The sequence below is a fragment of the Canis lupus genome, chromosome 5 (assembly GCF_003254725.2).
Source record: "Canis lupus dingo isolate Sandy chromosome 5, ASM325472v2, whole genome shotgun sequence".
In the NCBI taxonomy this organism is placed as follows: Eukaryota; Metazoa; Chordata; class Mammalia; order Carnivora; family Canidae; genus Canis; species Canis lupus.
The window spans coordinates 10575490-10603200 of NC_064247.1; the positions used below are offsets into that span (position 1 = coordinate 10575490).

At 37.6% G+C, this 27711-nt stretch overlaps 3 protein-coding genes across 9 annotated transcripts in view; 2 read left to right on the forward strand and 1 right to left on the reverse strand.

Annotated features, from left to right (window-relative positions):
- Nucleotides 1-5867: 5867 nt before the first annotated feature.
- On the reverse strand, nt 5868-10177 carry TMEM225 (transmembrane protein 225). 3 transcript variants are annotated; one of them, XM_025465144.3, is made up of 4 exons: nt 9877-10177; nt 7465-7611; nt 7078-7212; nt 5868-6342 (listed from the first exon to the last, which is right to left on the reverse strand). In XM_025465144.3, the coding sequence occupies exons 1-4, from the start codon at nt 10106-10108 to the stop codon at nt 6116-6118; spliced, it is 741 nt and encodes a 246-aa protein (XP_025320929.3). In that variant the 5' UTR covers nt 10109-10177; the 3' UTR covers nt 5868-6115. The 3 variants fall into 3 exon arrangements, with proteins under 3 accessions (XP_025320929.3, XP_025320930.3, XP_025320931.3); XM_025465145.3 differs by lacking the exon at nt 9877-10177 and adding an exon at nt 8220-8629; XM_025465146.3 differs by lacking the exon at nt 9877-10177 and adding an exon at nt 8220-8382 and having other exon boundaries at nt 7465-7628.
- A 2884-nt stretch (nt 10178-13061) lies between these two features.
- LOC112671145 (olfactory receptor 8D4) lies at nt 13062-26021 on the forward strand. 4 transcript variants are annotated; one of them, XM_035716620.2, is made up of 4 exons: nt 13066-13192; nt 13835-14072; nt 22623-22700; nt 23133-26021. In XM_035716620.2, the coding sequence occupies exon 4, from the start codon at nt 23148-23150 to the stop codon at nt 24081-24083; it is 936 nt and encodes a 311-aa protein (XP_035572513.1). In that variant the 5' UTR covers nt 13066-13192; nt 13835-14072; nt 22623-22700; nt 23133-23147; the 3' UTR covers nt 24084-26021. The 4 variants fall into 4 exon arrangements, with proteins under 4 accessions (XP_035572516.1, XP_035572513.1, XP_035572512.1 ...); XM_035716619.2 differs by lacking the exon at nt 22623-22700; XM_035716622.2 differs by lacking the exon at nt 22623-22700 and having other exon boundaries at nt 13067-13192; nt 13937-14072.
- LOC125752055 (olfactory receptor 6M1-like) overlaps nt 13066-27711 on the forward strand; it is a 39960-nt gene continuing 25314 nt past the window's right edge. The window contains exon 1 of one of the 2 annotated variants that reach the window (XM_035716617.2): nt 13066-13192. The gene's annotated coding sequence lies outside the window, so the exon portion shown is untranslated. The remainder of the gene's footprint in view (nt 13193-27711) is intronic. The other variant, XM_049109826.1, reaches the window with a different exon arrangement.

Below are 27711 nucleotides of genomic sequence, written 5' to 3' on the forward strand. Positions count from 1 at the left end.
TCCCTCTGCCTGTGTCTCTGCCTCTCTCTGTGTGTCACTCATGAATTAAAAAAAAAAAAAAGCAAAAAAGTTGTGTTTTAAAATAAATAAATAGGAACCACTTAGTCTAATTTTAAATCTTATTCCTCATTCTGAAAGTGGAGAGACCACAGCAGGAAAAATGGTCTTAGATTTTAACACCAAGTCATTCAAATTAGAGACCCCGAGAGGTGAAATAATTTGCTGAGTTCTCAATGTTAGCAAGTGGCAGAGTCATGAACTAATCTCGGTGCCATGTTTCTCCAATGGATAATTTCAGGATTAACCATTTCCAAATGATTGAAGAAAAACCTGAGAAATACATGAGCATAGCCATGATGCACTTACCTGGAGCTTTCCATTTAGGATATCCCTATAGTAATCATCGATATATAAATTCAGGTCAAAATATTTAAGACTACAAAAGATTCCTTCAGGCCTCTGACAGGGCTTTGGGGAATGGAAGTTGCTAGTTTTAGTGCAAAGGGATTATTGACAAGAGCAGGAGGTAAATACCAGGCATGGGGTAGGCAAACCTGCCAGGTGCTCTCCCAAGCCAAATGTCACTGGGGACCACATAAAGGACCAGAGCTTGAGAAGGGCAATGACTCAAGTAAACCATCCCTGTAGGATAAATTAACTGCTGTCCCTCTAGTTTGGAGATGTTTCTATATCGTATCCCAGCCCCACAATTCAAAGATCAAATTTGTAAATATTCATCTCCAAAATTTCCTTTTCCCATCTTCATCTTGCATCCTGTTTTACAGCCATGCCGCAGTACTATATGGATCAAAGATTTAAATTATTTATTTTATTCATGAGAGATACAGACAGAGAGGTAGAGACATCGGCAGAGGGAGAAGCAGGCCCCCTGCAGGGAGCTCAATGCAGGACTTGATCCCAGGACCCTGGGATCACGCCCTGACCTAAGGCAGACACTCAACTGCTGAGTCAGATCTGATCTGATCGGATTTGATCTGATCCCCAGATCAAAGATTTAAATGCAAAAAAGTAAACTAATGAAAAGTTCACTGAGAAAGTAAGAGTTGGGAAAACCACCTTGGACCTGTACTTCAACCTGACTTTATTATCCTCTGCTAACTGCTTTTTGCACAATTATTCTTGTTGAAGATTTAAAAGATCACTTACAGCGGCCCCCTGGGTGGCTCACTCTGTTAAGTGTCTGCCTTCTGCTAAGCTCATGATCCCAGAGTCCTGGGATCCAGCCCCATATTGGGTTCCCTGCTCAGTGGAGAGTCTGCTTCTCTTTCTTCCTCTGCCCCCGCTCCTGTACACTCGTCACACTCTCTTGCTCTGTCTCTCAAATAAATACAATCTTTTTTAAAAAAAGATCATTTATATATTTGATAATACTTGTACATATATTCATGTGGGAAATTATATACTACACAAAATTCTCAATTTGTTGACACCTTAGAACATATCCCTCGGAGATACTTAGTTTACAGAATGCCTGTTGAATATTAATTTCCAGAAAATTTATTCCAATTCAGTTATGTGAGATCCAATCACACCACATTCTTGCCACCAATAGATATAATCCATTTTTACGTCATATTTGGTAGAATTTCCTGAAAATATAACTTATTATTGAAGATACATTTTTTTTTAAGATTTTATTTATTTATTCATGAGAGACATAGAGAGAGAGGCAGAGACACAGGCAGAGGGAAAAGCAGGCTCCATGCAGGAGCCTGATGAGGGACTCGATCCGCGGTCTCCAGAATCATGTTTTGGGCTGAAGGCAGCGCTAAATTGCTGAGCCACCGAGCTGCCCGAAGATAAATATTTTTTTTGTCTTTTCAAAATTCTTCCAAGCTTTCAAGTTGATATTAGTATCTTTTCTGTTCTTTGCCCAGACTTCCCATGCATTATTTGTTTTTGTAGACTTTATCTTTTTTTTTTTTTTTTTTTTTTATGCATAGAGACACACACAGAGAGAGAGGCAGAGACACAGGCAGAGGGAGAAGCAGGCCCCTTGCAGAGAGCCTGACGTGGGACTCGATCCCAGGTCTCCAGGATCACGTCCTGGGCTGCAGGCGGCGCTAAACCGCTGCGCCACCGGGGCTATCCCGACTTTATCTTATTTTTGCATTACTTCTTGAGAAGCTGTAGCTACATATAAATAAGCACTCATTTCCATATTCATATGCACGTTCACAAGCATGTACATTTATATGTAAGTAGGTAGCCTTGCATTTAAATGTTAATATTTAAATATTATTTGTGTATTTATTATTATATAAACTGTTTAAATATCTATTATTTATTGTGTAAAGACCGCTTCTTTTGTTTTTTAAATGTTGTTCCAAGATGGAAGTTCATATTGTAGTATATTTCCCAAAAAGAGTTTATGTAGAATTCCTTGAGCATGTCACATGCTTAAAACTGTTTTCAATAGCCTTGATTTTTGAAGGAATGCTTGGCTGGTTATAAAGTCATCATTTTAGCTCTTTTTTCACCCTTTTTTGAAATGTTGCTTCATGACTTGATCTACAAGTTGTGTTGGCAAAGTCTTATGTCATTTAATTCTCTTTAAGTTATTAGTCCCTTTGCCTTTTCTAAGCATGTGTCTATACCTGGAATTATCATGTTTGTTCTTTTAATTATTTCTGTTATTACCTGCCACTCCCTACCCACCAAAAGTAGAGACCTTGTATATCTACTTAGTCATAATATTCCAGCACTTAAAATAGTAGCTTACACACAGTATCCATGATCGTGTTCTTTGACTATAAAAGTTTTTAATTTTGATGAAGTCAGTTATTTTTTCTGTTGTTTCCTATACTTTTGGTGTCATAACTAAGAAATCATGACTGTCTCCAAAGTTATAAAGACTTTCTCCTGTGTTTTCTTCTGTGATGGTTATTTTGTGAAGTTTAAAATATATTTATAATAAAAATTTATGATAATGTGAAATATTGTATTCAAATGGCATCAGGGAGATTTTAGAGTGCTGTTAATATTGTTTCTTTATTTGAGTGCTCATTACACAGGCCTGTTCTCTTTGTGAACATTTAAAGAGCTATATACACACTTCTCATTTGTGATCTTTTGTGTATGCGTGTTATACTTCAAAAACGGTTATTCAAACTATCCTCCGAAATAAAACAAAGCAAAAGTAACAAGATAACACATAAAAATAAAACAAACTGGGCAAGGAGAGCACAAAAAGAGAAATTATAGCCAAATTTTCCTTATAAAGACAGATTCAACCAAAATAAATAAATAAATAAATAAAAAATAAAGACAGATTCAAGAATTCTTAATTAGAAAATTTATTTCAGCAGTTTATTAAAACAAATGTAACATGACTAAAAAGGGATTTCCCAGGCATGCAAAGCGTTTAGTAATGAGAAACAGGAGAAGAAAACTAGTTTGGGAAAATTTATACGGGAATATCAGAGGAGTCTGCAAATTTAATTTAAAACAATCCAAAAAAAAAAAAAATTTAAAACAATCCAAAACAAATGGGGCATAACGTTAAGGTTTTATAAGTCCAGGCAATAAGACAAAGGTGGTTGTTACATTGTTTTCTACTTTGTTCTGTATGTTTGAAATATTTCACAATAAAATACATAAAACAAAATTTTCCAAAAATTATAATTTACATAAAAGTACATCCTATTTTTGGAATAAAAAAAATTCAACTGATATTTCAATAGATGCATAAAATTTCAATAAATTTACTTTTGGTAAAGTCACTCTGCAAATTAGATATATAAGAAGTCCTTTAATTTGATGAGGCAAATATGCCAAATTCTCAGTGCATATAATAACAACTATTAGGATTAGAGAGGCATTTTGATTAAGATAAAGAATACAGAAAGGATGCTTATAATCTTCTTCCCATTCAACCTTATCTTGGAAGTCTGTGCCAAAGAATGAGACAACACAATAAAAAAGAAATAAGTGATATAAGTATTGGAAGGAAATAAACATCTTTTCCACAGCCACTGTGTTTTCCTCCAAGGATAACATGAAAGTGTATATAGATAAATTATAAGAATTAAAATAAGGATTTAGTTAGGTTTCTAGATACAAAATCAGCAACTTTACACCAATAAGAGGCAACTAGAAAATATTATAAAATATTTCAACTCACAAAAGCACAAAACTGCTAGTTACCTATAAAAGATCTCTGTGGAAAAAAAAAATCACGGAACATTGTTGAAGGACATGAAAGAAGCCCTACATAAATATTACCATATTTTTGGATTAGATGGATAAATATTATTAGCATTGTTAATTCTTCCCAAATTAGCTAATAAATTAATATAATTCTGAATCAAATCATAAGTAGGATTTTTGTGGAACTATACAAGCTAATCCTATTTATTTGGAGACCAAAAGGCCAAGAACAAATCGAGATAATTTTTTTTTATTATTTTGAACAAGAACAAGGACTTGGACATATTAAATATCAACACTTTCTTTTCCAATTGTGATTAAGATTGTTGTACCATGCAGGGATATAAAAATAGACCAATGGAACATGCTGTAGAGATCAGAAACAGACTCCCTTCTGTATATATCTGATGTATGAATATACTGGTGTAACAAATCAGTAAGACAAGAAATTAAGCCATAAAAATGTTCCAAATAAATAGTTATCCATGTGGAAAGTAGATAAAACTGGATCTATGCCCTATATCATTCACAAATATTATTCCCAGCAAGAGTAAAGAGTAAAGAAGGATTTCTTAAATAAGATGCCATAAAGCACCCACTAAAAGGGAAAAGTTGATATATTTCATTTGAATGCCTCTGTAAAACAAAAAAGACATTGTAAACAAAATTAAAAGCCAAGGCACAATAAGTTAATATTAGTTTCCAATATATAAGAACTACAAATCAGTAAGAAATAGGCAATTCATTTAAAAAATGATCACTAATTCACTGAAGAGGAAATCCAAAAGCTCAATAATGAAATGAGAAGGTGAGAAAACTCCATGATAGTTCAAATAGAGACAAAAAAAAGACTAATTACATAAGTGTTGGGAAAGCATAAAGAGACTAGAACTCTCATCTCATACACTGCTGGCTGAAGTATAAATTTTAACATCCATGTTTGACATCATCCTGTCAACATTTAGGTAAGTTGAAAATGAAGACACTTATTGATTCAGCTATTCTGGTCCTAGATAAATACCCTAGAGAAACTCCAGCTCATGGACAGGTGTGTATAAGAAGGCTCATAGCAGCACTATTGTAACAGAATAATAATAATAATAATAAAAACCTAGACTTTCTGCAACTGGAGAATGAGTATTTTACATTGTATCTCTACAATAGAAAGCTTAACGGTAGTTTTAATGAAGTAAAACAAAACTTAATGAATCACAAAAAAAAAAAAAAAAAAAAAAAACTTAATGAATCACAAAACCTTTACATACAGTTGAGTGAAGACAAAGCAAGTTGCAAAAAATGATCTGTACGGTCTGACTTTTAATAATCTCTGCACGCTTGGAAAGCTAATCTATATAATTTTTAAAGATGTGTACAGTGGTAAAAATAACATGAGTATAAAATGATCAACAATGCATCATTAAAATCATTTTGTGAATAAGCGCAAGGGAGGGAAATGGGATTAGGGAACTTTTTCAGTTGAATATCACTTTTATCTATAAATTTAACTTGAAAACATCTAAAGCAAATAGGGCATAATGTTAAAATTTTGTAAAGTTGAGTGATGTATGTGCAGGTGTTTGTCATATTTTTTGTACTCTTTCTGAATGTTTGAAATGTTTCACAATAAAATAAAGTACAAAAGATATTTTACATTATTTAGATCTTTGTGATGTATAGAGTTAATAATACGGCAAGTATTAGTTATAGGATAATATTTATTATTATATGAATAACAAATGTTATTAAATCGTGTGAACAAATAGAAGAAACTGTTTTTTTTTTTTTTTTAAAAGCCACCTTCTGGATTTTCTTATACACCCTGACCCAGGCATAGTCATTAAATAATGCCAAACAAAGACAATACAGTTGTAGAGAGACACACAGCACATAACATGCAAAGCTGTTTCCATTAAGATAAGCATATGCTGAAAGATCAATTGTCAAATCATAGAGCCCAGGTTACACGACGAGTTTGGAGTTGTGGTCTGTTTGGAGAACCTTCCCTTGTATGAACAATACTACGAGGCGCTGCTGCATTTTCTGGTAAGGAAACAATTTTTACAGAACTCTCAGATTCCTCTATGTCCTCACTTTCTCTTTCAGGTGTATGGATGAGGGTCCCGCAGGCACAAGCACTGGTGGACTTTTTACACTCTAGGAGAGAGAGAATTCCTGGGGAAAAAGAGAAGCCAGTGAGAGTGATGAAGAAACAATGGAAAGTTACAGAAACATTTCCCTCTGTGTCAGCGGAAAGACTCCAACCCAAAGCCCAGTGGGTCGCCTTTGAACTGCCCCAAGTCATGGGGCGGGGTGAGCGGGGTGGTTAGTAGAAGAGATGGGAAGTGTATGCAGAAGAGCTTAAATGCTGTACATGTCAACAGCACCGAGGACTCATGTTGAAAGGAGACATGCTTCTGAATTTGTATGTGTTTTCCAAATGACATTTTAAAGACTTTTGAAGAAAAGAAAGGTCTCCAGTGTTGGCACATGGCCATTTAACATCAAAAATTGCTTGTCTCTGACCTCAAAGTGCCTTGGCACCACACTGGACACCCAAGGTACCCTGTCCCTCTCCACATCAGTAAACATTCCATATCAGCCACTCTCCTTCATCCTGACTTTGATGATTATCTCTGCCCTGAAGGGAGAAAAGTGTGAAAGACAGTAGAAACAGCAGAAATTAGAGCTGCCCTAGGAGCAAACTTATTGAACATTCCACACAGCTCTAATCTCCACCTCTACCCTTGGAGGGACTGTCCCCAAAGAGTGAGTCCACTTGAACTTTAGCCATTTAAAACACAAGGTTGGCACCTTTTCCCCATGCCCCTTGCCCATCCTTTTTGACTCTCCTCTCTATCAGGTATGGACTGGTTCTTATTACCCACCGGAGGCCCTGAATATACTCACCAGAGGCCATAAAGAAGGAAACACTTAAGTAGGCAGTGAAAATGATCCAGGTGATCTTGTAAGTAGAGTAGTACACGGATTGACCTTGCTTTAGCTTTAGCTGATACAGTATGAGTGCACAGAGCAAAAGGATACCTTTCATAAAAGGAGGGGAAAAAAAGTCCCTTCTGAGAAACTTTGGCTCTTCTATTCAAGTCTCAACCCCAAATATGCCTGACTTCCAAGCTTCCACCCTGTACACCTGCACCTTGTCCAAAAACCAATCCCATTCAGTGGTAGATCCAATTCAGAAGCTGCATATCTGAGTCAAAGAGCTAGGAAGACTACAGTCTGGACCCATAAACCAAGTCTGTCCCCAAGCCTGTGTTAGGGGAACCAGGAAGTTACCTGTGAAGAAACTGAGGAAGACAGTGATGAAGAAGACATATTTAGTTTGAGGAATGAAATAGGTAAATTCCAAACCCAGGAACAAGTTATGGACAAAGGAAAGGCTGAGACACAAAATCATCATGATCCTGACCACTTCCAGGCCATCTGTTGGAAAGCAGAAGCTGTGTTGAGAGAAGGACAGACATTTCTTCTAGGCTCTTTTCCACCTGAGGACCACAAATTTCTAGGTAAAAATTGGAATGGGGTAAAAAGATTTGATTAAATAAAAAAGAGGGACAAGGGGAAAGAATTAAAAGGCAGGGATCCTTAAACTGAATGAGAGAACCAGAGGAAACTGCTCTCTATCTTGCTGTCTCTATAAGCTTCTTTTCCTTCTATTCTTTTGTCAGAACAGATTTCTTGTTAAATATAATTCATCCTGTCCTCCTCTAGTGGCAATACAAGATAGTTTCCTTGTCGCCAGTTACCTTTATTTTATGCCTTCATGTCCTAGATGTGCTGACCCACCCTGCTGCTACTGCCAACACTTCTCAAATGTCCAGCAATTAAGTCTGTGAACTTCTAAACTTTTCCCAAAAATATGCGAAATGGTGAGATTTTGGAGTTGGTCTTAACTGTTGATTATGGAACTGGGCACAGTGCACCCTGAGGAATTTGCCCCAGAGAACAATGAGTAAGCTGATGTGACCAATGGAAGTCAAGGAAAGATGAACCCTCCCATTCCACCCATCTCTTTCTAGGATGGTTCTGACCTTCTGGCCAAAGAGTAGTGCAACATATCCAAGGACTGTGGCTTATTGTATTTTTCTTTGTTTCCAATGTCAGTTCAACCCATTCTTCTCTGAGGATTCCTAGCGTCAAGAAGATTAAGGCCCATGAGGAGAAGAACATGTTGGTGGCCTGGATACCTCTGAGTGATACTTTTGCCATTGCGAGTGGGGATTTCAAGCTGAGACCACCACCAATATCTCACATCTCTCTTCTCTTATTTGATTACTTCTTCACAAGGGAAGAACAAAGTCTAAACTCTTAGTAATTGCTGAGGCACTGGAAGTGGTGGAGCTGATGTAGCCTATAAAACAGAGAAGATAAATCCCACTCCCCACTACTCCTGTATCTGGGCCAGGCTGCTGTCAGGTAGCCAACTGCCATGGAATCATCTATTGGCTTGACCCTTGACCCTGGTGACTAGTACAGTGGAAAGACCAAGGGGACTACAGGTCCTGAGTGAGTTGTCCTTTATAGAGCAAGATATAATATCACATATTAGACAGAGCTGCCAGATATGGTGATAACTAGAGGCCTTGAAAGAAGTTAAACATGCCTGACTGAAGAGGCCCAATTTTAGAGCCAGGGATCAGTGAAGAGCAGAAGGAATTCAAGATCATTGAAGGAGTAATCAGCCAGCTAGCAACACAAAAGGGAATGACCACTCAAAACTTAGGATGTTTTGGAGAAACTTGTGTCCTCATTTGGAGAGCCTAAAGAAGTCTAGTTAGGTGGGCCTCTGGGAAATAGACCAGTGCCTCAAAGCCACAAGAAGTGGCTTGGAACACTGAAGCATTGCAGTCTAATATCATTTATAAGGCACAGACTATTATTTCTTGACTATTTAATCTGTAACGTGACAGAGAAAACATTTACTGATTTCTTGTGTAGAAAACCATGGTATGCAGTAAGCTCAGAGTCAAAAGACTTATATTAAAATCCTCCCTAAAAAAAGCTTTTTACTGAACTAAGATATAAGTTATACCTAATGGCCTCTCTTTGCCTATTTGACCTTATTGCAGTCTACAAACTGGCTTTCTTTCATTGCCTCAAACATGCTATGCCATCTTTCTTCTAGACCTCTGTACATATCTTGGTATATTTTTAAATTTATTTAAATTTTCTTAAAAACAATGCTCAATATACTTAATTTTACAAGGGGCACTTTGTAGTTAAGAAAATGGACTCAAGGGTCACCTGAGTGGCTTAGTTGGATGAGCAGCAAACTCTTGATTTCAACTCACATCATGATCTCAGGGTTGTGAGATCAAGCTTCTTATCAGTCTCCATGCTCAGAGGTGAGTCTACTTGAAATTCTCTCTCTCCCTTTCCCTCTGCCCCTCCACTCACATTCTTTCTCTCAAAAAAAGAAAAGAAAATGGACTCACGATCCTAGCTCTAAATCCTAGCTCTACCACCAAACAGCTTTGTGATCTTACAGATAATAATTTGTCCTACTACATAAGAAGTTTGTAGATTATAGGAGTTTAGAGATGTAAAGCACTTAAGAAGAGTTCTTGGCATGACAAATGATATGTAAGCAATTACCATAGCATTAATTTAGTCTCCCTGGGACAGCAACTCTTAAGGCAAAGAATTGTGTGTAGACAGTTTATTGGGGAGTATACCTAGCAGTCACACCTGCCAGTGTTTGTGGGAAGTAGATTTGAGCAGAATTTGAACTGAGATGTAGTTGCAACAAAAGAAACATTAGCCAACCACCACAGGAGCTCTGGATCTGGAGCAGATTTCTGGAGTCATCAGTTTGCCATGCAATGCAGGCTGTCCCTGGGCTGGTATCTCCGTTCTGTGTCCAGGACAATTCCTTTCTCTCGAAACTGCAAGCCTCAGTTCCATCACTTCTGGTGAGCATGGGAATAAGCTCCTATCCCTGCCCACTCCTATATCAGGGCCAGCTTGCTTTTAGGGCTGCCAACTGCCATGGAATCAACTATGGGTTGACCTTTGACCTTTGGGGACCAGTGTAGCAGAAAGACCAAGAGGGTTACTGGCATCCATGATAATTTATATTATTGTATTCTTACATATTGATGCTTTTATATCAATGTAATAGATCCTTATGAGTCAGATTCTGGGCTGAAATGTTTATATCTCTTTTAAACTTTAATAGGTAATGACACAAAGATATAAAGATGTAGCCAGATTAGAGAAACTTGTGAGATGTGATGGATTTGTGAGATACAAATCAAAGAAGAAATCATGTGCCCAGCTAGGGACAACAGTAGTCAATGATGCCGTTAAGTAAGGTGTAAAATGTGTGTGGAAGCACAAGTCTGGTGAGGAAGAAGCTAGTAAGTAAAAACTGGTTTGGGTTCAGTTTAAGGAATCTATGGCACATAAAATAGATAGAATTTAGTTCTGGAACTTGAAGACAGATTAGGGGTTACCAGCCTGGGGATGACCATTGAAACATGGGTGTGCATATCCCTAGACAGGGATGTGACAAAAGAAGGGTTAACTGTTGGCTATGTTTCTCACATTTTCATATCACTTTTCCTCCATCAGACCTCTTCTCAGGATTGCCTATGCAGAAAGGAGCTTCTTCCCTTCCAATGGGGAGCTCTAACCACTGTCATTCATGTTCCTCCAAGAGGATTGACTACTGATGTAGAAATTCCAGTATCACAAGGCAATATGCTTTACCATTGCTATAATAAGTTACAATAAGCTGCAAAAAAAAATGTTATTAAAGGCAAGTATTACCAAACTTGAAGCACACATATAAAAGTGTATCCATTGAAAGACCCCAGGTCAAAAAAAAAAAAAAAAAAAAAAGAAAGACCCCAGGTCCATTGGACCCTATGTAACCTACTCTAGACCTCAAACCAGGCTTCTCAGAATTGGTGAGGAGATGACTGAAGGCAAAGATTTGCAAAATTGAATTTATAATCCCCACTTCGTGTGACAATCAGAGACCTGGACTCAGAATTTTGCCTCATTTGTGGTGGTCTTTCCTTTTTGACCTGTCTATACCTCTTTCAGTTTCTGCTCAGAGGGATCTAAGTACTCAAACTTGAGTGATATGGCTTTTTCTCACCACCCTTGTAATTTCACTTTTTGTTAGACTGCTATTTTGTTATTTCCTTCTGACAAGAAACCACAGCAGAATTCTGTTCCCGCATTTGTGGGCTATTATACTAAAGAAGTTCCCTTCATGACCTCCAGAAGCATTTATACTCTCATTCCACTAGAGAGCCTTAGTTATATTCATATCAAAGAGAAAGCCTATTGCTGGATAAAAGAAGACATTTGAAAATACACATCCCTGACATGGGACTAATATCCAGCGTACATAAGGAACTGCTATAAATAAATATGAGAAAGAAAAGTTTTCCAGTAGGAAAATGTGTTAAACATATGAAACAGACACGTCACAAAGAGACTATCCAAACGGTCACTAAATATATATATTTATATATATATATAAATGGTCAAACTTATTTGTCATCAAGAAATTGAAGAAAGTACAGAAATGTTGAGCAATGTAGTGTGTGAAACATTCTCAAAGTGAAGAATTATGGAACAAAGGTGATTTGTCACTACCTGTATTACTTAAGCAGTTTCTGAATGCTCAAGCAGTTATAGGGCCTTTGAGAATATAATAGCCTCTAAGATACATCTATGAATAATAATGAAAAATGTAAAACATTTCCATGCATATCTTCCCTTTGTTCTCTTCAGAGAGAAAACTTTAGAAATTCTACCAGGGGGACGCCTGGGGGGCTCAGTGGTTGAGCATCTGCCTTCACCTCAGGGCATGACCCCGGGGTCCTGGGATCGAGTCCTGAATCAGGCTCCCTGCATGGAGCCTGCTTCTCCCTCTGCCTGTGTCTTTGCCTCTCTCTGTCTGTCTCTTATGAATAAATAAATAAAATATATATATTTTAAATTTTTATTTATTTATGATAGTCACAGAGAGAGAGAGAGAGAGAGGCAGAGACACAGGCAGAGGGAGAGGCAGGCTCCATGCACTGGGAGCCCGATGTGGGATTCGATCCCGGGTCTCCAGGATCGGGCCCTGGGCTAAAGGCAGGCGCTAAACTGCTGCGCCACCCAGGGATCCCTAAAATATTTTTTAAAAGAAATTCTACCAAGTTTTCTGTTACATCACTATGGAATTAGTTCTTTGTAATATGTAAATTATGGAGAAGAATGAAAGAGGAACCTCTTGAATAGTCTGTGTGAATCAAAGCACATCCTTATAGCAAAGGATGCTATAAAGCAGGAAAAAAAGACCTGCACTCTACTTCCCATTCTGCCCCTAATGGGCCATTTATTTATTTATTTATTTATTTATTTATTTGAAAGGTCACTGTATCCTGACCATTTTTTCTTTAATTTAATCTTTTATATTATTATTTTTTAAGATTTTATTTATTTATTCATGAGAGACACAGAAAAAAAGGCAGAGACACAGGCAGAGGGAGAAGCAGGCTCCTCGCAGGGAGCCCAAAGTGACACTCAATCCTAGGACCCTGGGACTAGGACCTGAGCCAAAGGCAGACACTCAACCACTGAGCCACCCAAGCGTCCCTATTTTATGTTAAATTCAATTAACTAAATATAATGTATTATTGGTTTCAGAGGTAGAGGTCAGTGATTCATCAGTCTTATATAACACCCAGTGGCCATTCCATCATGTGCCCTCTTTAATGTCTATCACCCAGTTACCCCATCCCCCCACCTCCATCTCTTCCAGCGACCCTCAGTAACTGGCCATTTTTTTTTAGTGGGAAATTAACTTTCTTCTTTTGAACTTTAAGTTTAAATGAGATGATTTTATTTGTTCTTGCTCCATGTCTCAAGCAGTAACCTTCATGTTTGGGATAGTAAATCTCTGTGTGGGATATGAAAACTGTAGAGAAAGGAAATGAGAAGATCTGTGTCTTCATTCAGTAATTAGGATTTGCATGGCTGAAATCTGACCAAAGAGTAGGTAAGTACCTTCTTTCTCACTAGACTGGACAATATCTTTGTGGTGTTGGTATTGGAAGGGAATCTTATCATTCATTCAATCATTCACATTCGGGTCTCATTTTTTTAATAGAAATAAGCCTTTGAATACATATTATACATAACAATTAATGTCTCCTTTCTATACTTCTGCTCCACCCTGTGAATACTTTTGGAATTATTTGTCACATAATGTTAAAATATTTTGTATATATGTGTATTTTTCCTAGACCATAAGTTCCTATAAGACATATTTTTTTTTGTCACTAATAGAATCCTCAGTGTTTGGAATAGTACCTGTCACACAGTATTCAAGATTTGTCAGGGAGATGAATTTCCACTGAAATTCATGATGCCCTGACATTGATTAGACATATCCTAGCTTCCACCTTTCTCCACCCTGAAGTGTCCTGGGAGGGGGACATGTGAGTAAGGAAGCAGTACCTCCAAGATCTGACCTATGGTATTAGAAACGTATTGGAAAAGGAGGACTTAGCTGTTTATGTTCTTCATCTCTACCCCCAGATACATGATTTCTATTTATATAATCACCAGTGCATTTTTACGTTTTACCTATTAGATGTTTTCTCCCCTCAGTTGTTAATACAAATTCTGTCTTCCACAGTTCATCCACTGTCTTCTCTCCTCCATCTCAACCCCTCCACTGTGATTTTTTTGCCATCATTTGGTTCTCTTGAGGGATGAGAAACTGGTCTTTCTTTGGCAGACTGTTGCTGCAGATGAAATGTATCAGAGGACCCAATGGGGAAAGAATCCTCTCTAACCACGGATGTGTATGACAATCAAGTGCGATTCCCTTCTACTTCTCTAACTGCAAGAGCAAGTTAAAAACATAGATCTTGGTAAAGCAAAACTTTTTAGTCTCTGATAACTTAGAAACTTTAGAAAAGAAGTTTGTTTAAAAAAAAAATGCAAAGAGGGGCATCTAAGTGGCTCAGTCAGGTGAGAGGCCAACTCTTGATTTCTGCTCAGGTCACAATCTTAGGGTCCTTGAGATCCAGCCTGGTGTGAAGCTCTGCTCTCAATGGGCAATCTGCTTTAGGATCCTGTCTCTCTCTCTCTCCCTCGACCCCTCCCTCCTCTCTCAAATAAATAAATATTTTTTGAAAGGCAAAGACATCTAAATTGTGAGAAACAAAGTATTTTGAATTATTACTAAAAAGAAAGGAAAAATTGAAATCAAAAAAGAAAAGAGAGCAACATGTGAAAGAATATGTAGGGAAAAAAAATCCGTAAATGTTATTATCTTACTACAGCAACTAATTTCCTTATGCTTGTTACCTTCTAGTTTCTGGTTAAGTGACACATGTTCAACATGGTTCTAAATGGTTGCAAACAAAATGTACTATATGCAGCTAATAGCATGAGCACTTAGAAACTCTGTAAAATGATAATTTAAATGAATGCACAGTAGTCCATTGTGTTGATATACAAAAGTATGTGATAACATTCTCCTGTCATAGTTTGTTTTCATGGATTATACTGGCACCCATCTTGAAAAATGGGTGGAATCAGAGGAGTTAAGGGATCATGCACCTGATTGCCTTTGGCACAGTGGTGCCCTCCTTATTCCTTGCCCTCATTATTCCTCCCAAAATACTCAATAGATATATTAGTATAATCTCTTTATATTTTATAAAACAATTTTGTGTATATTATTCGACCTTCAAAAAAAGTTAAAATTCAGATAGAACATATTAGAATTATGTCTGTCTTATCAATAAGAACTCTTACTTAGATAACTTGCACAAAGGCCACATAGCAGCTAGTCAATAACAGGAATGGATCTTAAAATATCTTCAAAATGAGCCCACGTGAGTTTTCTCTTTCTCTGAATATCCACTCCATGCATATTAGCCATCAAATTAGAAGCGTCCACAAAAGAAACATATGGCACAAATCATGAATCATGTCACTCATAAGACAGATAATAATGTAACGTCCAGTTATAATTTAAAAAATTGGCATCCTTTGGGGACTGTGTACCTGTGCACAAATGTTCTCTCACATGAAGGTATCCTAGAAAGTAGAAAGTATAATATTGTAGCATTCATGATTACAGTATTCACTTGTAAATAATTGAACATAGTCCCATCTGGGGCAATTAAAACTTTTCCTAAACAAAATGAACCCCAGAGACTATAAGGGAAAATGGAATAACTATGTATCTAAATCAGTGTCTATGTCACTTATTAGCTTGATTAGGCATCTCCATGATCCAAACAAGAATTTCGAGAACAAGAGCATTGTGAGCCTCAGTCTCCCAGGACCAAGAATTAATGGGCAATTCTTTATACTGTTCTGGGACTCTCAGCTGGATAAAGAGTTTTCCTTCACTTTAAAGGGAAAGGTGGCTACTTCCCCGAACTCCACCAGAAATACTGCAGTTTGGAATTGAGAGACCATATGCTAACGGGCCTCATATCCTGAGGACCTGGCTTGTCTGATGCCTGTCCTAGGAACATGTATTCAAGGCAACACTGTATGCTATTCCCTGTGCTGAAACAGCAATTCCTGACATCTTCCTAAAGGGAAAGACATAGAGAATCCATATGAAACCCTGGAGCACATGTATAAAAGTGGGATTTCCCCTTCTACCTGTTGGCCCTGATGGTAGTGATTGTGGTGTTTATGAGCAGATATTATCTACACAGCACGTGTTTATGGTCTGTGTCTAAACTTCCACTCAGATGATTTTTTTCCTGTTGCTCAGCTGCCCTATTCTCTTCTTCACTGGGATGTCCTCCTGAGTTTGGGTTGGGCCTGGGCTTCCAGGACAGGATCCTCTGAAGTACAGAAGTGGGTGATGACGTTTTGACATTTTCAAATGGAGAAAAAGCCCAGGATCTCTTGATTCTGTGCCCCTCTGGAATGCTTATTGAAATCAAAGATTATTTTTTTCAACCCCAGATCTATGGAATCAGAAGTGTAGGGGTTGGGGAGCGGACCCATTTTGCCAAGTTCCAGAAAGATTCTTCAACAGACTAACATTTAAGAATTTCTTGTAGTCATAGCACTGACTGCCTGGGAATGTTGCGGTACCCGGTCTTCAGATGTGTTCCTTATCCTTCTGGCCCCTTTCCACAAAGATCAGTCTTTGAGATGGAGTACAAGAAACCTACCTGTCCAGGAATCCTAAAATGAGAGGGGCTTTACTTCTGGGGCTTCTTTTTCATGAATTGCCTGAATATTTATGCAGATAATGAGTCTGGTGTATTTTTTAAAGAGGTCATTGAGAAAAAAGATTAGCAGATATTTTTCTAGCCACGTGTGCCAGCTTTATTACTGAGGGAAATCTTTGCTCCACATCGGTTTGCTTTTCTTTCTTATTTTTTCCGGTTTGCTTTTCGAGTACAATGATGTGGCTAAATCCTCTAGGAGACACTAAAAGTTCTCTTTATCTAAATCCAAATATAAGCAGCCACCTTCTAGACATGGGCTCTGGGATAAGGCTTTGTGGATTTGCTTCTTTGTGGATCTGCCACTTACCAGCTGTGTGGCCTTGAGCAAATTTCACAATCATGCTGAGCTTTGTAGTCTCAAGGATAATATGGAGTTCATTGACTACTTACTGCTAGCAAATGGGATAATGTTTACCAAATGTCTGGATAGGTAATCAACAAATATCAAGTCCATTCACCTTTTCTTCACTTCGTGTGTGTGTGTGTGTGTGTGTGTACTTGCATCAAATGTCTGTGGGCAATGGGCAGTGCAGACACATCTGGACGCATAAGATGATATAATGGGGGCCATCTTCAAGTTTGTATTTATATCAAGACCAAGAATTCTTGAAGAATTCAAATGGAGAAAAAGCACAAACTTTATTTGATGAGTTTGACCCAGTAAAATAAGCTCTATCCACCCTCAGAGAGGTATAAAATCTGAAGTATGGAGCTGTCGGTGAAATTTGACTCTGGGCCATCTCCTTTTATGATATCGGAGGGAGCAAAACCCAAAAATCTAATTTTAGTACAGCTCTCTGTGAGACCTTGCTGCACCATTAGCATTTCTTGGATCAACACCTGGCAAAGTACAACGTGCAAAGTGTTAAAATACGTCTTCACCCCCTGACCTTAACTCTGTTAGAGCTGGAATAGCAATGCCTGGTGGAGGCTGCTCCCACTGTTGGGTAGTGGTGGGGCAGGAACTCTCCCAATTAGGGTATTTCTAGTGCTAATGATAATGATAGCAAGAGTGTATAAGGCTGTGAGTGGGTCCTGTGGTTCTGCCCGAACCTAAGTGCCCTAACTAAATGCCTCAGAAGGCTCTAGCTTTAAGGCACCTGAGTGGCTTAGTCAGTTAAGCTACCAACTCCTGATTTTGCCTCAGGTTATATCCTCAGGGTTGTGAGTTGAAGCCCCACATAGGGCTTTGACTGGGCATGGAGCCTGCTTGGGATTCTCTTTCTCATTCTCCCTCTGCTCCTCTCTCCCCCTCTGCTACCCACCTCATGCACTCTCCCTCTAAAAAAAATAAAATAAAATGCTTTTTAAAATCATTTTAAAAAGAACTCTAGCTTAGAAGGGTTTAAAAAGCAAAACAAAAAATCATACAACAAAACCAAAAAGTAACAAAACAACCTCTAGTGTCCTGGCTTTATTCTAGCTCATCTGACTTTATAATTTTCTCATTTCTCTGGGTTGTGACAACGCCCTGAATATTAGTGTTTAACCATAGGAGAGTGAGAAAAGGAATAATAGAAATGCATCCAAATCATTCTCTGTCTTTACACTTACATTTCTGTGTGGCTTCTTGATCTCCATGTTTTATTTCATTATAGAAACTTCCCCAGAGGAGGCAAGGGAGAGTAATTGGGTACACAGTCAGCTAAATCTACAATTTTATCTCCAAAGGAGCATCTAAATTGGTTATCACATTAGTTATTTTACTTGATCCCAATACCCCAAATCCTGTATCCTTTGCCTAAGAATTAAAGACAATGCTCTCCTAGGGTAACCTGTACCCAGTAGCATCATTCCAGTTGATTCCACATGCCAATGATGGAAAATAAATAATATAATTACGTGTATGGAAATGAGGATCAATGATTTGCTGGGCTCATCAGAGAAAGATGTTGATGAATCAGGAATGATTACTCTAAGTCAAATAACGGTTGGTTATATATAAGGCCTCAGCTCAGCTTTGATTCAACAGTGAAAAAGTAGAACACACAGTTAATCACCTAGATGATCACATTCCACATTGGAAGGGACTCCTGCTTTAACTATAAAGACACTGCTTTTCCTGAGTCAGCTTTGACTTATCCACATTACAAAGAAGAATAGCAGATAATCTGAACATTTCTCTTTGCCTTTGGGTTATGTTTATTCATGCGCATTTTGCAATCAGGCATCTCCACATATTTGTATAACAAGTTACAAATAGCTTTTTTTTTAAGATTTTATTTTTAAGTAATCTCTACACTCAACATGGGGCTCAAACTTACAACTCTAAGATCAAGAGTTGCATCAACCAGCCAGGTGCTCAACAAATAGTTTTTTTCCAAAAATAAACTACTTTCATGGTGAGGCAGTCTCTCTCTCTCTCTCTCTCTCTCTCTCTCTCTCTCTCTCTTTCTCTCTCTCTCTCCACACACAGCACATCATAATAGGATTATCTGAGATTTATTTTACTAAACATTCACAATATGCATGATTCATGGGCTGTTAACAGGTATCTTTACAACACTTGAAGTGTTATGCCTAAAATACAGTTCCAGGGGCACCTGAGTGGTTCAGCTGGTTAAGCATCCAACTCTTGGTTTTGACTTGGGTCGTGATCTCATGGGTCATGAAATAGAGCCACACATTGGGCTCGGCTTGAAAGAGTCTCTCTCTGCACCCCTTCCCCCACTTATAAGCACTCTTTCTCAGATAAATAAATCTTTTATATATGACACACACACACACATATATTTTTATATATATATATATATATATATATATATATATATATAAACTAAAAGTCTACTTCTGTATATATTTCTATTAAAAGAATTTCTGTGAGAAAATAATAACCTTTTTAAAAAATCTATTCCATTTCTTTAGCATTATATTCTAAATAATTCCTAATGTTGGGCCATACTAATTGCATTACTCTAGACCACATCAAATGGCTAAGTTTACTTATGTGAAAAGAGGATGATAGGCCAGTGCAGAGACAGTTCTTACAAATAGACAAATATGCTAAACCTCAGGAGGTAAGAAACCCAAGAGGATTACTTTATCTTTCCAGACATATAATACTTGAACTGAGATTAGAAGTCACAAATTCATTTAAACTTGCTCTTTGTTTGCTGTGGCTGTTTACACACTTAAGGAGAAAAAGGTATAATTATCCCATCTCTATCCCTAATGTAAAAGGATAGGAAAAAGAAGAGGCACTCAGCACAAGGCTTCAGAGGAGGAAAGTGAGTTTCACAGTTATAATGTTCATATTGCATAGGTACTAAAACATGTTCTAACATTGACTGCTGATTATCTTCAGGAGCTCTAGAGGTTCTGATGTTTGCATGCCACTGAGCCCAGGAACAAAGGGCAGAAGACATGGGCATTCATCTTGTATTCAGCTGTGCATTGCCTCCTCACCTACCTCATCTAAGAAGACTTGTTTCTAATCTGTGAATTAATCTGTGAAATCACCAGCATCTAAAATATGAGTTTTATAAATATATACTCCTAACAGTGCACAGAATGTATTTACCCTTATGTCTTATTTAATTTGCACAATTTTAAAAGTATTACTTATTTTTTACAGATTAAAATATGAACCCGTAAGAGAATTTATGAGTCAAATATTACACCGTAAGTCTCAGGGCAGTGGTTGAACTAAATCTTATGACTCATAGCTCAGTGCTCTTTTTGCCAGCTCTGAGCTAATGATTTCCTTAGTTAAAAAGGGGTCACGGAAATTTGACAAGTCAGACTTAGAAAAAAAATTCTGGATCTGTGATGCCCAATACTGTAGCCTCTAGCCACATGTGGCTACTGAGCATTTCAAATGTGGCTAGTGTGATTTTAGAAGTGCTGTAAGTATAAAACACATTAAGAACTTCAAAGGTCTGTACCAAAAAATAAGATAAAATAGTTCATTAGAATTTTTATAACATAATACATAGATCCTTAAAGAAGGAATTTTTATATCATTACATGTTGAAATGAGAAAATTTTACATATATCAAGTTAAATAAACTGAAGTAGTAAAACTGACTTCCAACTCTTCGTTTTCACTTTTTTTTTAAAAAGGGGACTTCTGAAATTTCCAATTACCCATATGACTGCATGTATTCCTATTGGGCAATGCTGACCTGGCATTGCTGCCCAAGCTGTAAAATACTTTTGATTGTGATAGTTTTAATAGCACTGTGTGGGGCATTCAAATGTTTAAAAACACGTTGTAAGCTATTAAATTACTTTTGAGTTCCTGAAAGTATTTGAGATCTGAATCAGGTCTGAGTCAGTATAGTAGATCATTTTGGAAAGTGGCCATATACAACCTAAAAAGTTTTAACTCCTAAAAGCTGAAACTTACTATTTGGTAGACGATTAGATAAAGTAAATACATTTTTTTTTTTTGGCAATGTTAGCATTGCGAGCTCACATTGTTAACAATGCTAACATGTACACTCTGTTAGCATTGTTCATGTCTACGTGGATTAAGGTATGACTTTATAACATTTCTTTCCTGCCAACACAAAGGCATAATACAATTTGTTGAAATAAGCTATCAGACCTGCAGCTTTCACTGTCTGAAGTCTCTGAGTCTACATAGGTGGCAAAATACTGAAATGCAAAATACAGTTTTATCTTCCATCCAAGAAAGTTATTCTTGAGAAGCTGTTTCCAAAGATGGGCTTCCCATCTTTCCCAGAACACTTTCTGGTGCAGAGAAGAAGCAAACAAAGAGGTTCAGAGGAAGATAACAAGAATGAAGAATGATGATTTCAGCTCCAGGAGACAATAATCTAAAACAGTGCTTCTCACACTTTAATATACACACAGATCCTATGGGAATCTTGCCAAAATGTAGATCCTGACTTAATTGGTATGGGTTAGGTTTTGAGATGGTACATAAATTTGCAGATCTTACAAATTTCCAAATAATGCTGGTGCTGGGTCTGTGGACTGCACAATGAGTAGCAAGGACCTAAAGCACTGAAATGTGTGAAAAGCAGGAAATACAGGAGAGAAAATCATAACTAACTGCAGTAGAAGGCAGAAGGGTTCAGGGCCCTGGAACGGAATAAGGAATAGAGGCAGGACAGAAGACATGTGAATTTGATTCCAGTAGGAATTAGAGGAAATGTGGGACAATTAGAAACGTAGCCAGACTGCTCAGTGTGCTTGTGTTGTTCAGGACAGTCTGAAGATACACATGAGAAGAGATTTAAGGCCAAAACTGAGTATATGTATCTTCTTGAATATCCTTTGGTATCTGTCTCTCTCTGTGGTCTCTGTGACCAGACTATTCTTGTGTATGCTGATTGGTAAGGGATAAAGGGAAAGGAAGATCCTGGAATAATTCAGCATCAGACTAAGTGCAATTGGACAATCTCTCTTTTGCACGTGGTTCCCCTATGTTACCCCTCGGGATGGGAGAAGAAGAGCAAATGCAAAAGTCATGCATTTCTAGAATTCTTCGGAGAACAGCCGTTCAGTGTTATGAAGCTTCTTTGTTTTCAACTGATTTGGGAAATCGGGAGGAGGCACCTGCATCCTTGAGAATGCAAGTGGCCAAAGGAAGTGTGCTTCGTCCTAATGTGACAGTAATAGATTGAAAGTAGGAGGACATGAACGGCTCCTTGAAGAGCCAGGCAGAAAGATAGGTCCTAGGCTGGGCAGGTTGAGAAAATGCTAAACCGGGTGTCTGAGCAGGGCTCTGTATAAACTCTGGGTGAACATGAGTCTAGACAGTCCTCTATGACAGCCCAACACTGAAAGAAAAATTTAAAGTTTTTCAGAGATAAGGGCTGGGTTGGCCCCCAAGCAGGTAACTCCAGGTCGTGTGCCATCTTTGTCCCCTCGTGAGAGAAGTGTGAGTGAAAGATAGGACACAGTACATGGGAGCCTCCAGTGGAAGCACAAATATCCGGGTTGTTTGCATTGCCAAAAACAGCAGTGCTGACTATAGAGCATTCAATCATGCTCAGAGGCCTTGGTGAGAGGGGTAGGCTTAGCCCACAGGATCACCCAAGAGTTGGAAGGCAAAAGTTATTTTAGGAGGTTTGCTGTTCTACCGTTATTCAACTTTACCGAAGTGTATGAAGAATAAACTTCCTACCTAGAAATCGCTTGTGATTAGATTAAAAATAGAACGAACATGCAAATGAAAACACAGTTTCTTAAAAGGTTCCAAGGCACACTAGTGCTAAAATATGTTTCGTTAAAAAGCAGGTGGGAGACTCTACAATCAAATGAATTTGGAAAATATTGTGTTACCTAGCTCTCTTGAAGATTCCTAAATATCTTGCAGTTAAGAAAATTAATTAATTTATTTTTTTTTAATTATTATTATTTTTTTTTTAGTTAAGAAACCTATTTAACTTTGGCTGATTTGCTTTAGAAAGCCTCTCCTGTGTCTTTAGGCTTCTTTCTGGCTCTAGAGTTAAGCATTTCATACTTGGCTAAAAGAATTTGACACGCCGGAGAGCCTGCTAAAGTTCATTTCTAGTTCCTAAAACCTACAGTTAAATAGATGCTTACTTACTATGTTATCAAAGTTCTGCCTTGGGGGGTGTGGGGTTCAAAATCCCTGCACATCAATGGAGGCACAAGCGTGGTGCCAAGGTGATAAGATAACCTTAGTTGCACATTTTCATGCCAGAAGTACCTGGGCTACAGGGAATCGGAGACAGGCTAGGATTCTGACTGCCTGATTTGGCTCTTTTCCTCTTATCTCTACAGATTTCTCAGAAGAGAATGGGCCTAAGAAATCAATCTGCAGTGACTGGGTTTCTTCTTTCAGGACTAACCGACCAACCTGAGCTTCAGCTGCCTCTTTTCTGCCTCTTCTCAGGGATTTATGCAGTTACAGTGGCGGGAAATCTCGGAATGATCTCAATAATTGGGTTGAGTTCTCAACTTCACACCCCCATGTACCATTTCCTCAGTAGTTTGTCTTTTTTAGATGTATGCTATTCTTCTGTTATTACCCCCAGAATGTTGGCAGACTTTTTATGCAACGATAAAGCCATCTCCTATTCTGGTTGCATGACTCAGCTTTTTTTTTTTTGCATTTTTGTCATTTCTGAGTGCTACATGTTAGCTGCCATGGCCTATGATCGCTATGTCGCCATCTGCAGCCCCCTGCTGTACCATGTCATCATGTCTCCTCGGGCTTGTTCTCTGCTGGTAGCTGCTGGCTTCTCAGTAGGCTTGATTGATGCTATGATCCATGGAGGTTGTATATTAAGGCTGACTTTCTGTGGCCCAAACATCATTAAACATTATTTCTGTGACATCATTCCACTTATTCAACTCTCTTGTTCAAGCACTTATATTGATGAGCTTTTGATTTTTGTCATTGGCGGATTTAACATGGTAGCCACCAGCCTGACGATCATCATTTCTTATGGTTTCATCCTCTCCAAAATCCTCCACATCCACTCTATGCAGGGCAGGTCCAAAGCCTTCAGCACCTGCAGCTCCCACTTGACAGCTGTTCTAATATTTTATGGGACTCTCATGTCCATGTATCTCAAACCTGCTTCCAGCAGGTCACTCATCCAGGAGAAAGTGTCCTCGGTATTTTATACCACTGTGATTCCCATGTTGAATCCCTTGATATACAGTCTGAGGAATAAGGAAGTAAAAAATGCACTCATGAAACTCTTAAAAAGAAAAGTATCTTTATAATGAATATGTTCTTTAGTAAGATTTATTTATGTTTTTATAATCATCATATGCATGTATACATGTTTATACCCTGACTCTTTAAAAGTCATTTGAGGGGATCCCTGGGTGGCGCAGCGGTTTGGCGCCTGCCTTTGGCCCAGGGCGGGATCCTGGAGACCCGAGATCGAGTCCCACGTCAGGCTCCCGGTGCATGGAGCCTGCTTCTCCCTCTGCCTGTGTCTCTGCCTCTCTCTCTCTCTCTCTGTATGACTATCATAAATAAATAATAAAAAATTTAAAAAAAAAAATAAAAAATAAAAATAAAAGTCATTTGAGGTAGGATAAAATTATATACATAATTTTATATATTAGTATATACATAGCATAAATTTGTAATATCTAAAATGTAATTAATATATATTTATTAACATTTGTACTCTCCAGAGAATCCCTCTTTGTTTCCATCCACGATGTATAAAATAGATTTAGGGGCACTTGAATGGCTCAGTTGGTTAAGTGTCTGCCTTCAGCTCAGGTCATGATCCCAGGGTCCTGGGATCCAGCCCTGTGTCAGGCTCCCTGCTCAGCAGGAAGTCTGCTTCTCCCTTTCCCTCTGCACCCACCTCCAGCTCCTGAACTCACAATCTCGCTCTCTTTCAAATAAATAAATATAATCTTTAAAAAAGATATAATTTTAAGGACGAAAAGTCAATAAATTCAAGTAGCAGACAAGTCGTTAACCACAACGCAATAAAACTGAAATCTCAGTTTTATTTTATTGCATTGTGGTTAACTTAATAGCATTGTATGGTGACAGATGGTAGCTACACTTGCAGTAAGTATAGCACAACATATAGATTTGTTGAATCACTATGTTGTATACCTGAAACTAATGTAACCTTGTGTGTAAACTATATTTCAGTAAAAAAAAAATTTTGAAAAAAAGAAAAGTGCATAAGAATTGGGAATGATAATGTAATCAACCAAAGTTGGTTAATATTTGCCATATATATCTTTTTTCTATCCTTTTATTTTTTTCAGCTATTTCTGCTTCTGATTTAGATTTGTCTCCAGTATCCAGATATAGTTTGATTTTTTTTAACCTAATCCAACAGTTTCTGACTTTTAATAGAAATGTCAAAGTTTCAAGGCTTTGATTGGATGAACCAATGGGTCCCAGAAACTAAGTGATATTGTGATATAGAATGAAACACAATAGACAAAAGCCACAATGCAAAGAACACACATGAAAGGACACTGTCAGAGAGTAATGCCAGTTGGACACTTCTCCATTACATATCTTCTCTTTTGGAAGGGTCTCAACCCCGTATCTTTTGGAGATTACATTCAGTCAATTTAGAAAATGTCTGTATTCACTTATTGGCACTTAATCATCACTCCAATTCACCAACCTAAGGATTTTTAGGCCAATAGGAGGACCAAGTATAGTCTAATATAATAAATGAAGAGAAATTCACCTTTTGTAGGTTTTGGCAAAAATAGGAGAATTTTTCTTCATTTTAACAGAGGGGAAAAAAAGGAAAGTTTATCATTTTCAGAGCAGTGACAGGATTATTATTGCCAGCATCCCTGGGAAAGGAAAACTGACATCATTTTGTCAATTATTGGGGAACATCAAAAGTTTCCTAGGTTTCAATTTCCCTAAAGTTCTAAGGCAGGCCACCAAGCTTTTATTAACTGAATAAAACAAAACACCTGTGATAATTCCCCTGGAGTCCTGAATGTGTCTATTTGGCATCTCTAACTAAACTTTGTGATTGTTTTTTCAGGGCTAAAATTCTTTGATTACAAAATAGTAATTAACCTCTCTCACCTCATATTCCCAAGAGCTATTCTCAATTAAAACCTTGAGAGCGAGCAAGAGCTTCAAATATTACTGTTTATTCATGGCCTATTTTCATAGAGGAAAGGACACATCACATCCCACATACAGGAAAAAAAAAGGTAGAGATTCAAAGTTCCATTTATCTATAAAGGATTCAGAGTTTTCAGAATAAATACAGAAAACAAGTGGTAATCAGCTTGATGGATATTGTGACAAAGCTGTACAGATACAACAGGCCATCTATAATAAGTCTCTCAGGGTAGAGAAATATTGGGAAGGTTACTGATTTTTAGACCTCGATAGAACTACATGATCCTAAATATCCCTTCCAATCCTGAGATTATTCTGAATCTAAAATGCTCTGGCTATTCAATTACTCAAATTAGCAAAACCAGCATTTCCAGACTTGGAAAACAAGGTGACAGTAACATTTCTGTTCTGGCTAAACTAGAAAACTGAGTCGATTTAGCTTTGTGTATCTTGTCACTCATTTGGACCATAACTGGAGCTTCTATGACCTTGTCTCTCTTCTCTACAAAAGTGGAGATAGGAATCTATATAATGCTTATCTCTAAAGAATGTAGTCTTTGGAGTCAAACAGAAATGTACTTGAATCTGGCTCTGCCACACACTATCTATGGGACTTTGGGTAAGTGATTCAACCTCTACAAATTTCAGGGGGTTTTTGTGTGTGCAAAATGTAGATCACAACAATACCTACTTCCTACTTCAGAAGGTCATTGAATTTATTCATAGGAATAGCAGAGCCTCGAATAAATTAAAACAACTGACAGGAGAATATGACAAACTCAGAATCAATCATAAGGATGATTTAATATTTGCCTATCAGAAACAGCTCAAAACAAAAAGGTTGTATGGAAACAAAGCTGCAAATCTAAAAATTGGCAAGAAAATATTGCATATAAGATATGGATGATACACATTCTCTTCTGATGCCATCTAAATTTTTTTTATTTTTTTTTATTTTTTAGCCATCTAAATTTTTAATATGTTAACAGAATGTCTGGCACATAATACCAAAAACTCAAAGTATGCTAGCTCATATCACAACTATGACTTGAAGCCTAAATGTAGACATCAAGACCTTTTGAGAAGATGAGAATTGTGACTTGAAAAAGCTTCAGGCCAGTACTGGGACAATTGGTAGAAATAACTACTAGGGGAAAAAAAGGTAATACCTTGAGCAAATAAGGAACTTTCAAAGGGTCAGAAATAACCAAATATGGAATAAGATAAAAGAATTAGTAGTGAATTTCCCACAACTGAAAGATTCTAAACATAGATGGTTTGACTTCTGCTGAAGAAGAAGCAGTAAGGGATCCCTGGGTGGCGCAGCGGTTTGGCGCTTGCCTTTGGCCCAGGGCGCAATCCTGGAGACCCGGGATTGAATCCCAAGTCGGGCTCCTGGTGCATGGAGCCTGCTTCTCCCTCTGCCTATGTCTCTGCCTCTCTCTCTCTCTGTGTGACTATCATAAATAAATTTTTTAAAAAATTGCTGTTAAAGAGCACTTTAAAAAAAAAAAAAAAAGAAGAAGCAGTAAGTTTGTACAATGACTCCTGGACAACCAGTAATGAGTCTTCCAAGAAATCCAAATCAGAAGGGGAAAAAAATACACCATTTCATCATTCAAGGAATCAAACAAATACAATTGTGAAAAATTATATTTCTTTTTATATTTAAATACAAAAATACATGCTTATAGTATCAGTTTTGAGTTGTCTGCAGGGTATAAGAATAGCTTCCTTTTTTTTTTTTTTTTTTTTTTTTTTTTTAGATTTTAT

Coding starts and splice junctions, on each gene's coding strand:
- TMEM225 (XM_025465144.3), bottom strand. CDS start 10,108: ATGCTCACCAGAAGTGATGGAACTGAGGCTTGCAGTTTCGAGAGAAAG. Junction 7,612..9,876: donor CTTCCCACAAACACTGGCAG/GTGTGACTGCTA, acceptor GCTTTCCAACAG/ATGGCCTGGAAGTGGTCAGG. Junction 7,213..7,464: donor CTTCCTCAGTTTCTTCACAG/GTAACTTCCTGG, acceptor CTTTTATGAAAG/GTATCCTTTTGCTCTGTGCA.
- LOC112671145 (XM_035716623.2), top strand. CDS start 23,148: ATGGGCCTAAGAAATCAATCTGCAGTGACTGGGTTTCTTCTTTCAGGA.